Genomic DNA, 12,896 nt, shown 5'->3' on the forward strand with positions numbered 1-12,896 from the left:
TTGCACCTACCTTCTTATTTATAATCAATGTTTTTTTTTCAATCATTGGCTGATCGAAAATCAAATGCGCCACTTTTGTTGATGATTAGTAGCACCACTTTAACTTTGTGAAACTCTTATCTGAGTAACTCCTCATTAGAACTTATGAGGATTGTCGGATTGTATTTGTCCTTCATTATTCAGTAGTTACGATTCAGGTCGCCCATTTCTAAAATAATAGAGAGGATATAATCACCGCTATTTCGCCACTACACGTTAAGGCCTGAGGTTAAACCCCATTTCCCCTCCTATAATCCTGTCATGAAGAACCGACTACCTTACAAATTTCAGCTCATTCATGGCAAGATAGACAATGCAAGTATGCCCATGCCTTCTCATACCTACACATTTTTGTCATCAATGGCAAGCAGTTGGTTTTAGACGTGGACACCAAGGGCATAGGATATCTTTTCGATTGTTATTACTGTTCACCCAGGCTAAATACTCAATTACCCCTGACTGTGCGATGAGTATCATGCATCAGAAACACCGTCGATGTGGCGTTTCTGAAAGACATTTCAACTTCTGTAAGGAGCTGGGTCCTCTTAAATTTTTCATTTGGGCAAATCTCATCTCTCCTAGCAGTTAGTGAGAGGACATCACGCAACTTTTCCTCAAGGGTTGGTCCATTTGTACCAACTCTTTTTAATGTTCCATCCTTTGAAATAGCCAGCTTTCCTTGTTATGGAAGGAATGCCAAGATCTCTGCACTTTATTGGTGCATTGTGGAAGGATGTCCTTTTTTTAACCCAATGCCTATGGATTGTATCCATCCTCTAAATCGACCGAGAGGTGACTCTAGAATGTGTTATTTGATAGACTATTCTTTCGATTATGACCACGATACCACCTCCAACTTTCTTTTCACCTTTAGCTTACTTTTCCGTAAGTTCCCCAAGAAAGAGACTAACTTTTTTTTACTGGGTAATTGCCACTTTCGGGGGGTAAGAAATGGAACACCTAGGTAACTTATCGGCTCACTATCACGGGAGAGAGCTGTTATGCTCGAATTCCCTACAGTTCCCTAAAAAGTGTTGCTTGTTCAACTTCCAATCATGCCAAGATTTTTGATTTTTCCATGTTCAACCTGAAACAAAATTAAGCAGTTGATTTTTCGAAAAGGTCTACTACAATCTATAATAGCCTCCTGTCACGTCCCAAGAGAACCGTATTATCAGCTTATGCAATTACAAGGTATGAGGGCCCTAGGGATATCACACTCTAAAAAGGAGTCTTAACTGCTTTTATGACAAACTCCATGACCACAATAAAAATCCACCCACTCAAGGGATCCTCTTGAAGTATACCCAACCTCAGCTTGACTCTTTTACCGCCTTGGACAACCGTTGTGGCACTTTATACTATCTTGCTAGTATTAAATATTGTCATAATAATAACAATATCACATTTTACATCGAAATTTATATTTTTAGATACACACGTAACATTAAGAATTTAGGTACAGTAAGCCAATATAATTAAATTAAATTTAGAAAATTAAGAATTTAAATATTCCTTAAAACTATTGCACACACTTAAAGTTTGAAAGTTGATAGTAATCCACGATGAGTCATATTTTTTGTTCTTATCACTAAAGTCTACTAAAATAGTTATTAATAATTCAATATCTTGAACTGCATTTCCGACAACCACAGACACCTTTCTCAGTTTCTCTTACAAATATAAGTCTTGATTTTTTTCTTCTGAGCTCTGCAGAACTAAAGTATTTATCCACAGACTTCTGTAACAGCTGGACTTGTTTTTATAAGTCATATAATTTATTATCGTTACTTTTACCAGCATGCTTCTTCTTTGATTTTGTTTACAAGGAAGAGTATTTTTTCCCTTTCGTGGATCCTGAGTAATATTTAATTTCAGAGGAGTACTACTCTTAACTCCCTTGTCACTAACGTCTTCTTGCGCCTCTTCTTCAAAATTATCTTCTTCTTCTCCTGAATTATCATCTTCTTCTCCTGAATTATCATCTTCTTCTCCTGAATAGACTTGTTCTGAATTATCTTCTTCTTCTTCTCCTGAATTATCTTCTTCTTCTGAATTATCTTCTTCTGAATTATCTTCTTCTTCTCCTGAATTATCTTCTTCTTCTGAATTATCTTCTTCTTCTAAATTATCATCTTCTTTCGAATTATCTTCTTCTTTTCCTGAATCGTCTTCTTCTGAATTATTTTCTTCATCTTCTGAATTATCTTTCTTCTTCTTCTGAATTATCTTCTTCTTCTTCTGAATTATTTTCTTCTTCTTCTAAATTATCTTCTTCTTCTCCTGAATTATCTTCTTCTTCTGAATTATCTTCTTCTTCTGAATTATTATCTTCTTTCGAATGGTCATCTTCTGAATTATCTGCTTCTTCTTCTGAACTATCTGCTATTAGCCGACCTAAATTTATTTCCATACTTATGTAGGTAGCAGCACCTTTGAACCTAGGTATTCTGACACCACCATTCTTTAGTGGCTTAACGTTTGTTGCTGCCATCATATGAATGATTGATTTATTATCATTTGAGGTGGCTTGGTTGAGGTACGGAATCAGTACATTCAAAGTACGGTAGTTGTATGTGATAAAACTACCTATTTTCGGACATTGTAGTTGTGTGTCCCATCTAAATCCAACATTCAGTTGCACCCTTTCACTCAAGTCAAAGCATCTGTCAACATTATTATGGACAGATATTAAATGGAAGGTCGGTTCAACGCTTGGATTGATGTTTGATTGTAGCCAATAGCTAATACTCATCCCCGACCTCCAGTCTAATACGCATGGCCCACCAGCTTCAATGAAGTAGCCAGCCATACTAGCACCTTTTGCTGCGTGCCACTCTCTAATTCGTCTATCCTTTTCGCTAATAGACTTGAATATATGGGGCATAACAGCACCGGGTTCACTTAAGGCCCATTGACATGGCCACTTCATAAGAAGAGGAGCTATTCCAAGCTCCACAAGGTATGGTACTGTAAAAGGACACCATACATTAAAAAAGTATCTAACTCTATCCCTAAAACCAGCATCAGACACATCTGGTGACCAATTTTCATAATTGAAAGGGCGTAATGGTAGTTGAAAAGGAGTAATCTGTCTAACATTATTTGCCATTACACCGTACAAAGTAGGAATATCCCACTCTCGGTCACCTCGAAAAATGGATTCTAAAATAGAGTCCAATTCATATTTTTGGGACACTGTACTTGAGAAGTGTCTCATTAAATCATTTCCTGTAATATTTACACTATGTAATGTAAGACTTACTCCAAGATTGATCATTCTACTAATTAGAAAACCAACAATCCAAACATCATCAGGTGTCATGACCGATAAGAATTCAAACTCATCAAATAAACATTTCATGGTCCTACTTCCACTGACTATATTGTCCAGAATTAAAATTAAATTAGTAAATAGTGGCTTGGGCCAACGACAGGTGAGAATCTGATAACTAGCAGTGTAGTAATCAACATTTATACTGTTGTCTGGGTCCTCATCTTCTCCATCGATATTCATTAAGTAATCTTCATTCTCATAAAGATTTTCATCAGTCAGATTGGGTTGATCGTCTTCTCCAAATAAGTCTTCTTTTTCATGCTGTTTATTCCCTGGGACAGGAGGACCTCCTTGAGCACCGGCACCGCCTTGTGCATGTTGACCACCTGCTGCGGTGTTTGCAGCGGCTTTGCCTGCTGCTACTTGTTGCGGTTGAGAAAATCTTGCTCTTTCTGTAGCAGCCGCTTCTCCTCTAATTATTGCTTCATTTATCAGAAGTGCGGATACATTGTTCGGAGCTTGCGCATCCTGAGTATCTCTACTACCTCGTAAGCTAGTAAACCCAAAGAATAGGTCTATCGCTTTGTAGTATCCTGAAACGAGGCTAGATTCTTCATGCCTAAATTTGGCCAGCTTTAAAGCCGTAGCTACAATCAATTTTGAACTTGGCATATCAACAGGATAAAGTGGTGGTTCATGAAGTGCACCATATACGACACCTTCAATAGCTGGGATGTCGAAAAAGAATCCTATATTTTGATGGTTACCTGAAACCACAATACCAGCTGGCCAAGCTGTACATACAGTATTCAATATATGTAGTTCAGCATTTGTGAACCACGCTTTTAAGACGGTCAAGTGTCCTTCAGCCGCATCAGTAATGAAGTTGGTTGCAGCAGCATCCTCTTCAGCAGGCGCTTGAATATTACGATACGTTAATACATTCAATGGATTAAGAGTAAAAACATGTCCTTGTTTATGCAATATTTGAACAGTGAAAAACAAGACGTAGAACTTGGCATATAGAGCAGAGACATCATTGATGAATGCTCCACTAAAAACAGAATAAAAGCATCTCTCAGCTAACTGAGGTGGCATATTAAGATGTGAGCACAGTAAGTTAAGCACCCTATCCATTCCCAAGGTCCCTCTGGTAAAGTAGATGTAATTCACATATTGCATTAGATCCACACATAATTGGTTCTTACCATAATAAATATGAAAAACGTCGTGAGGGATGACACGATCAGTTTTGCCGAACCAAAAATAATTCGATCTATTAAAGAATACTTTGTTATAAGCTATTTCTTTCTCGATAAAGTATTGAGCAGTCAGGGTGATGGTAGAGGCATTCCAATCGATGGCCAGTACATTCCATAAAGTCTGTAAACTACATCTTAAACTCTCAATGCAATTAGGCGATACATCGTCGTCATCACGGTCTAAAACTGCTGTCGAGTTGAAGGCAGCAACATTCTTAAATACAAACTCGGACATACTTAGTCTGAAAACATAAAAAAATACATTATTATGTATGTTCTACAACGCACTTCCCTATTCATATAAAACTATCAAGTATAAACGTTATTACTATGAAATCAAACGGAAAGAAGATTTCAAGTTGTCCTTTCATCTCTTCCTTAAAATTACATTTGGTTATAATAACCTATTTTCCGATTGGAAGATTTTCACTTTTTCGTGTAGATGTGCATCCTGTTTTCTTATTGCACCGATTTCTTGAATGAGTTGATCTTTTCTGGTCATAGAAGGCCTACTCATTTTTATAATCCCTGATACACATGCTTGATCAATTTTGCTCATTTTTGTAGTTACGGATCTTTATTCCTCGGTTTCCTATCATTACTTGTCACATATGTAGAGATTTACCAATAGAGGACATATAATATTTACATTATTTACTTGATCTCATTATTTTAAGACCAGTTCAATCAATATTTCACTGTTTCAACGAATATTTTCTTCCCGAAATTGTTTGTAATTCGATAGACTTTGTTCTGGACTCATTGTATCTTTTGCATATAAGGAACAATTGAAGTTAATATAAACTGGAGAATCCTTAGAGAAACCATAACGTAAGATTGCTCCACATTTCTTGAGATTAGGGTGGCAATTAAACCACTTAAAAAAAAAGGCTTCAAATGCGTTCCTTTTTATAAAAGAATAAAATTCGCAACGTTTGAACAATTTTTATTAATATTTAGATGTAGCTAAACAACCACCATACTCTCGTAAGAGGGCAACTCCCCTTTCGGCAAGATCATTGAGAGAGATCCAATTATTTCTGATGCCGGCTTGCAATTATTCCATGATGCAGGATCAGCTTCCAAAAATCTATAAGGAAGGTCATTATTTTCATAAAATTGTCTTATCTGTGACAAAGTCTTCTAAATTTTTATGTACACCTTTATGATAGAACTATTATTGCTGTCTATTATTTACTTATAAAGAGCTTAGCATTCGCCTTTTCGATGAAAAACTTACTCGACCATCAAAAATTGCGAGTCTTGCAAGTTCTTCCATCAAGTACCATAAATGTCTGGAAAGTTTGCATGATGTTGATTTGGAAATTTGACTATTAATATTTTTATTAATGACTTCATTAAATTAAGGTCTGAGGCCTTAGATGCATTGATCCAAACTTTTAAATATGTTTTTAATATAAAACAAATCTGTCCTTCATTTATTGTTCTTCTCTGGGAGTTAATTTAAATTCGGATTTAATCATCCAGATTTTATTACTACAGAATACTTTTGATAGCCAACAGGATTGTGTATTGACCAGGTATCATAAATTTAACTTTTCGCGTATGGGTAGCACCAATAGATATTATGACTAGCTCTAATAGTATTATCGTTCCTTGGAAATTTATTTACGAAATCTTCGTTATCAATGCCTTGTCGTATGTATTCGACAAGCTTAGCCACCTGTTTAACTGCAATTCCATATTCATACTTCGTTTTATTAGTCAATTGCCAATTTACTTTTAATTTTTAATTAATGGAACTTCGTGAAAAGATGTGCCGTCCAAACAATCTTGGAAAACTGTACTAATAATTAATTCCATGATATGGTCCCAAAATGGAAAGAGTTTTTTCCAAGTAATTTTTCAAGCAAGAAACAAGCTCCAGTATTTAAATATCAATATTTGAACTTTTTGAAACATACCACATCCATGCCTCAAATGACCTCGGAGGTCTTTTTTTTGTAAAATTAGCTCCTACCAAATTCTGAAATACTCACTTGCAAATCAATATTCTGAGAGTAAGGACGTACATATTTTTTATGCTACAATATATATAATGAATGATTATTACGGGTCTTAGGAAGATAATAAGTTACAATATACATCTCAAAATGGACTACTCAGGTAATGATATTATAAATGGATAATCTGAAGAAGATTTACCTCTATCAATGGAAATTAAGGAAAACGTGAGTGCTTATTTTTTTTCCAGTCATAAATAATTAGCTGTAAAAAGCTAAGCTAGGGATGCAAGCAGAGGGAGTTTAGGGGGGCTATAGCCCTTCCAAAAAATAGGAAGATTCAAAACAAAAATTAGTAAATAAACTAGCTAAACAAATTATGAGTATAATTAGGAAATACTAATATAAGAGCTAAGAGTCTTTGCCTTAGAGTGCTTGAGGGAGAGTGTTCTTCAAAGCCCACTACTACGATAGTTAAGCATTTTGGTGGATGGACCTCCACCGGTTGTGTGATTTTAGCCACTCCGAACGGTGAAGACGTCTTTTTGGATCCCGGTGTTAGGCATCAGCCAGGGAGAGGCAAGAGAACAATTAAAAAGCACCAAAGCAAGAAGCTGTAAAGACAGCACTAGCTAGTCTCCCTGTTGCTTATCTCTCCCAAGTTAGGTCAGTTACTGATTGCGCCCCTACGCCAGTCTCTCAAACAGAGTTCACATGCCTAACTTGGTTTCTTCTCCAAGTGTACATTTATGGTACACTTTAACTTGCTGCGAAAATTAGCTCGCTTGAATACAGTTCAAAGATCGATTGAGAACATTTCATCAATATCCAACACAGGATCCATGCCACTCAAGATACTTCGTACCGCTTTAATAAAGTCATCGTAACTTTTGATGGTAATAGGCTTTAAATATATCTTCACATGTTCAGTGTAAAAGTTAAGAAAGTGATTCACTCCAACATTGAACTTCTGTTCTTGGAGTCAAGAAGCATTAAAGTTTCCAGATAACTTTGATGGTCTTTTAACTCGCAAATTCTCCAACCTCTTCGAACAAACCTTCAAATGCTTATAAAGATTCGCTTTCAACTCATAACTGTATCGACACACTCTCTTGGCCTTACTTATTGGTTATTTAAATGATTATCTTGCCTCATCCTTGGAGTATCCATGCACTAATACAAGGCGTCTTTGTACATTGTGGGCAAACTCCGAAGAGTAAGAACAATATATTATCGGACACTTCATTTTAAAGAGAAGCAGTAAAATCAGGACTTTGCCTGAACTTAGAAAAGTCACTAAGTACGGTGTCATTATATGATGGCAAGAACACGTTAATAGCTCTGTTAAAAACATTTCCTGATAAGTACTTGGATATTCCTTTCCTCCCATCTGGTAATTTCAAGGTGATTATTAAGGAGTAGTTGAAGTGCTAGCTCAAACACCTAAAATTGGTAAACTTAACATCTAAAGGGAAACTTCAATTCCTTTCCAGTTTCATAATACCAAGACTGGTATATATGCTGACCCATCCTAGGGTAAATAACAATGCAGTCGAGCCATTCGAAACAGTCTGTGTTTGAGTCAATGGCTCCACAGTTATTTTACCTGCTCCAAATAGGCTCGGTGGTTTGAGGATTAATTCACTAGGAAAGTTGACGGGGAAGTTTAAGGATAAGGTCCTTGTTCGAATTGGAGCAGATAACCTAGACATGGAAAGGAAATTGCGTGAGACCTATAGACACTCGTCTTAGAAGAATGATATCTTTCCTCAGACTGCTCCTACGCATAAAATCCAAGAGAAAATATGGCTGGCTGAGTTTGAAGAGCTAAGTTCGTGGACTTCAAGATGAAGCAAATAGGCATGTTGACAAGATAATATCCCAAACGAAGTTTACAAGGTGTCTACTGGTCCGAAGTGGAGCCCTGGAATCCCTTTATTGTAAGAGTATTATAATTGCTCACGCCACTAAGACTTTTCCTTGATGTACGGGAATAAAGCCCATAAACTCCTATGTATGGCAGATCTGCGCAAAGTTTGCGGGAAGGAGGTGGTAACAAAATCCCCTGATGGTATCTATCATTGTTGATAGGCTCCAAATGAATAGTTGAGAAATTTTCGTTGAGCAAACGGTAGGGCAGGAGATGGTTTAGGTCTAAGGCCTGACATCATAGCTCAAATAGATATAAAGGGACTGATAATTGATCCAACAATTGTCCCCGAGTTTGGCAACCTCAACAGGGTCTATTACAACAAGAAAACCAATTATAAACCTGCCATTCTGGAAGAGTCTGCTATTACATAACAATAGTTATTTGGATCTGTTAAGTGATTATGTGTTTTACAAAATATATAACAAACCTCTTGAGTTATGTAACAAAATAATAATACGATTGTTTAAGTATTGATTAAAAAATAATAAAGCATCAATGATATTCTTCAAAATTTACATTCCTTGTTTATGAGTTCTCCGTCATTTTTATTCTATTTTCTTGATTCATTCGGTTTTATTTTGGACATACAATGCTATTTCATTATTGAGATTGCTAGGCGAGTATAAATTTCAAAATCCTTCCTATTAATGGTTGTAGAACTGTTATTGCTCTGTATTTCAAATTATTGCATGCAATATGAAATGGGGATGCTATAGAAAATTTGATTTCCTGAGTAACATTCTAATATTTACTATCTTATATCTTTCTGGAGAGAATACTAAAAATCACAAGGCAATAGAGGCCTATTCAATGCATTATCTTCGGTTCTATTAGCATGATAATTACATTGAACCTAAATGAAAAATTAAGATTTTAATTTAATTTTATTTTTTTCATATATGTATTTCATGATTAGTACATAATATCCACTTATGTTTAATATATTATTGATTTCTTGGATATATTGATTGTTTTTTTAAACTATAAAACTATACCTAATATTGAGATAATGGTGTTGTACGTATAATGGTTAGATACAGTTCTTCAAAGTTACAAGGCAACTAATAGTAATAGTAGTCTACCGTATTATATTCATAAATATTTTTGATTCAACCCATAATTTTAAGAACATATTCAATAATTTCGTCGATGGAATAATTTTGGAATGTCCTAAATTCCGTGACATTGAAATTGGATCTCCAAAGTTTGAAAATCTTGAGTCTCTATATAACATTGAAGTCGGAAATTCAATTAAATATGCTCCTAAATTGACTGCCGTCCAAGTGTAATAAAAAATCAATGTCAAGTTAGCTAATTCTCTATTACATCACATCAGTATTGATGCCCTTGAGATGTAATCAAAAATCCATCCCCATTTTCTTAATACAATCCTTTTTCTAAAGGTGGTTCCTAGTTATTGGAACATATTGAATATGGGATCACCCATCACTGGCTGTAGGAAAAGGGATAACCTTCAAAATCCTATACAAAATATGGACGATGAACAAATCATATTTTTGATAGCTTTTGAATATTGGATAAAGAGGTACGCGTTGAGTAAAAAACCAGGAGTTTTAAGGGAAACTTTGATTGCTGTGAAACACTCAACTTTTGCTTAAATAGAGCTTATTCAGGAACTTCTTCAAACATAGGATTTTCCCTAGGTAGTCATTTTAGGTATGTGACTTCATTGAAGCAAGATTTGGAAGATCTAGAACACTTATCAAATTCTCTAAAATGAAAATAAGTGATATTAAGCATGTTTTGTTTGAAAAAAGATCCAACCCATAGTAAGAAAAATTCGGTAAAGCTTCTGTCAGTGTTAGATGTTGATAGTTTACTGGAATGTGATTTTGATGAACTTGACTTAAATTCATTATTTTTTATGTTAGCTCGAAACCTCAAGAAATTTGTGTCATGTAACTGTTTTCAATCCAAATTTTGTTCATCCAATGAATTTCCGAATATCAATTTTGAAAAAGGATTTCTGGATGGTGAGTCTCAAACAGTCAAAGATTCTTTCATCAATATGATTAATCCAAGGAGGCCTTGTATATCCTTCAGATTCTATTTATTTAATTTGAATCGTTTCCTGGAATCTATATCAAACAATTACACAAAATACAGATCCCAGAGCAATATTCTTAAATGGTGGTAGTCAAAAAGATATATTTGTATTTATGATTGAAATTATTTATTATGAAAACACTGAGTTTTTTGATAATATTAAATTTATGTGTAATATTTGCAACCATAATTTAGACTGTTATATTTCCAAATTTGTTTAAGTTTTTTATGAAAAACTTTAAAATGAATATAATAATATCATGATTCATAAAACAAACAAAAAAAGAAAATCATAATACTTAATCAAGAAAAGTCTTACACAAAAAAAAAAAAAAGTTGATTTCGATAGAGCAGTGTTCAGGGCAAAGGGGGTAAATCACCCCAAATAGGGTTATTTAGAAAATTTTGGGAGTGGATATTATTTCCATGCCATGAAGAAGGACTTCTACTTCCTAGTGTAATTAAATGGCATGTCACAACAGGGGGGGGGTCCAAAGGGGGGATGGAGTGGCTTGGAAAAATTACAGATTTGAAAAAAAAAATAAAAATTTATATATCATGAGAAAACAAACGACATTTTTTTTTCTATGATTTCTTTTCTATAGGTAATTCCATCAAAATGGAGCAAAAAAGTTCAAAAAACCAAGCTAAGCCACTATAAAAAAAAATTATATATTTATAAAATTTTGCAGACACCCCTCCCTAGTTTGGTTAAATAAATTTTACAAAAAGTTCTTCTGGAGTACTACTAAAAAAAGTTATCCGACCCCTGCCATAGAGGAGGAAAATAGAGGTGAAAAAGTATGCAAAATTGGTATTTCCGGCGGAAATCAACCGCCGAAACAGCCATAACATTTAATAAGTTGATTTTATACCTCCGGATATAGACACACCATCTACTAATAGACCACATACTATAGCTGCATAAAACTTATCGAAATCAGAATATGCATTATTTGTCTCCCTAACAAAGCCTAGTGGCCAAGTACAAATCCTTGTCACCCCTATATTCTTTATATCAACTCAATTACACTCAAAATTTATGAACTCACTGCGTTTACTAGAAGGAGCATTTATTTTATTCGATTTTGGTTGGATATTAATTACTCACCTCAATTTTAAGTTTGTGATTGACGAAGTATCTACAATCATCTACGCTCAAGGGTAAACATATCCCTTCCCGATCATTAAATTAATGGAGGATAATATCATCATATAAAAAGTATTTACAATTTTATGATTTTGAAAGGACAAAAACAACTGCTTTGGTCACTCACACACCAAGACTCACATTTAAACTGTCAATATAAACAAAAGAAACGGTGTGAGGAGAGCTCGCATAGGGAAAATTTGAATAGGGAAAGTTTGTACTGGAATTACTCGAACTAGGAAAATTAGTAAAGGATAAAGCTGGCCGGGGGTGAAGAATTGCATCCTTTATTGAATGCAAATAATAATCTCCCTTACGAGTTATGTAATGACTAATGCGTTCGAACCAGAGACAAAATAATTAATATTAATAAATATATGATCAAAGAAAAATAAGCAAACAGCAATTCGGATGGCGAAGTGCTAATCACTTAATTATACGGTATCAATTTTCATTAGACTTTAGACATGACGGATTATTCATATTGGAATAGACTTATGAATGGACAAACAAGCATAATATCAGATTAGGTAAGAACAGTGATTTCCTCTTAATTATGAGCTAGGATGTATAAGTAGAAGAGGGGGCTTGATGTGGTGAGGCAAATCACTGAGAGGATTCAAGGAGGCACTCGAAGGTCGGATCGTAGAAGAGCACGAAGAAATGATGGATGTAAGGAAGGAAAAATGTACATCTCAGTACATTTAGAGCAACTGAGAATTGAAATTGAGAGATGAAAACTATGTTCTTCGTCTCTTCATTAATCTTCTTTCTTATTTGAAGAATAGGAGGCAGGCTGCACTACTCAGTCACTCAAGGACTTTTATCACCAGTGTTATATATCTAGAACTGGGAATTCATACCGTCAATGGATCTCAAACCAAGTTATGAGAACCGTAACAAGTTACTTAAAGACTCCTTCAACGAATTTTTGTATTTTCATAATATTATCGATACAATGACATTTGAATATCTAACTTCTTTTATAATAATACTATTCAGTGATATTTATCAAACAATATTAATTTTACAACTTTATAATTTCATTCATTTCAGTTTTTCAATTTTTCTGAGATGTAAAAAATCATTAAATCATAATCTATGACGGGCACGTTCTCTAGAATTCACGGTAAAGTTTCTCGAGAAACTTGATTAACTTTTGGAAATGTATTTGAGAATATCAACAATCTCTTCGTCTGTAAGT

At 34.7% G+C, this 12,896-nt stretch overlaps 1 protein-coding gene across 1 annotated transcript; it reads right to left on the reverse strand.

Annotated features, from left to right (window-relative positions):
• Positions 1-2,104: 2,104 nt before the first annotated feature.
• LOC139906377 (uncharacterized) lies at positions 2,105-11,687 on the reverse strand. The gene is made up of 2 exons (XM_071891152.1): positions 11,654-11,687; positions 2,105-4,820 (listed from the first exon to the last, which is right to left on the reverse strand). Exon 2 carries the CDS (start codon positions 4,811-4,813, stop codon positions 2,243-2,245), a length of 2,571 nt encoding a protein of 856 aa, XP_071747253.1. The 5' UTR covers positions 4,814-4,820; positions 11,654-11,687; the 3' UTR covers positions 2,105-2,242.
• Between the last annotated feature and the right edge of the window lie 1,209 nt (positions 11,688-12,896).

Source organism: Lepeophtheirus salmonis, chromosome 9 (genome assembly GCF_016086655.4).
Source record: "Lepeophtheirus salmonis chromosome 9, UVic_Lsal_1.4, whole genome shotgun sequence".
Taxonomy (NCBI): Eukaryota; Metazoa; Arthropoda; class Copepoda; order Siphonostomatoida; family Caligidae; genus Lepeophtheirus; species Lepeophtheirus salmonis.

What these genes read in the sequence shown, in the direction of transcription:
- LOC139906377 (XM_071891152.1), bottom strand. Translation starts at nt 4,813, where the DNA reads ATGTCCGAGTTTGTATTTAAGAATGTTGCTGCCTTCAACTCGACAGCA.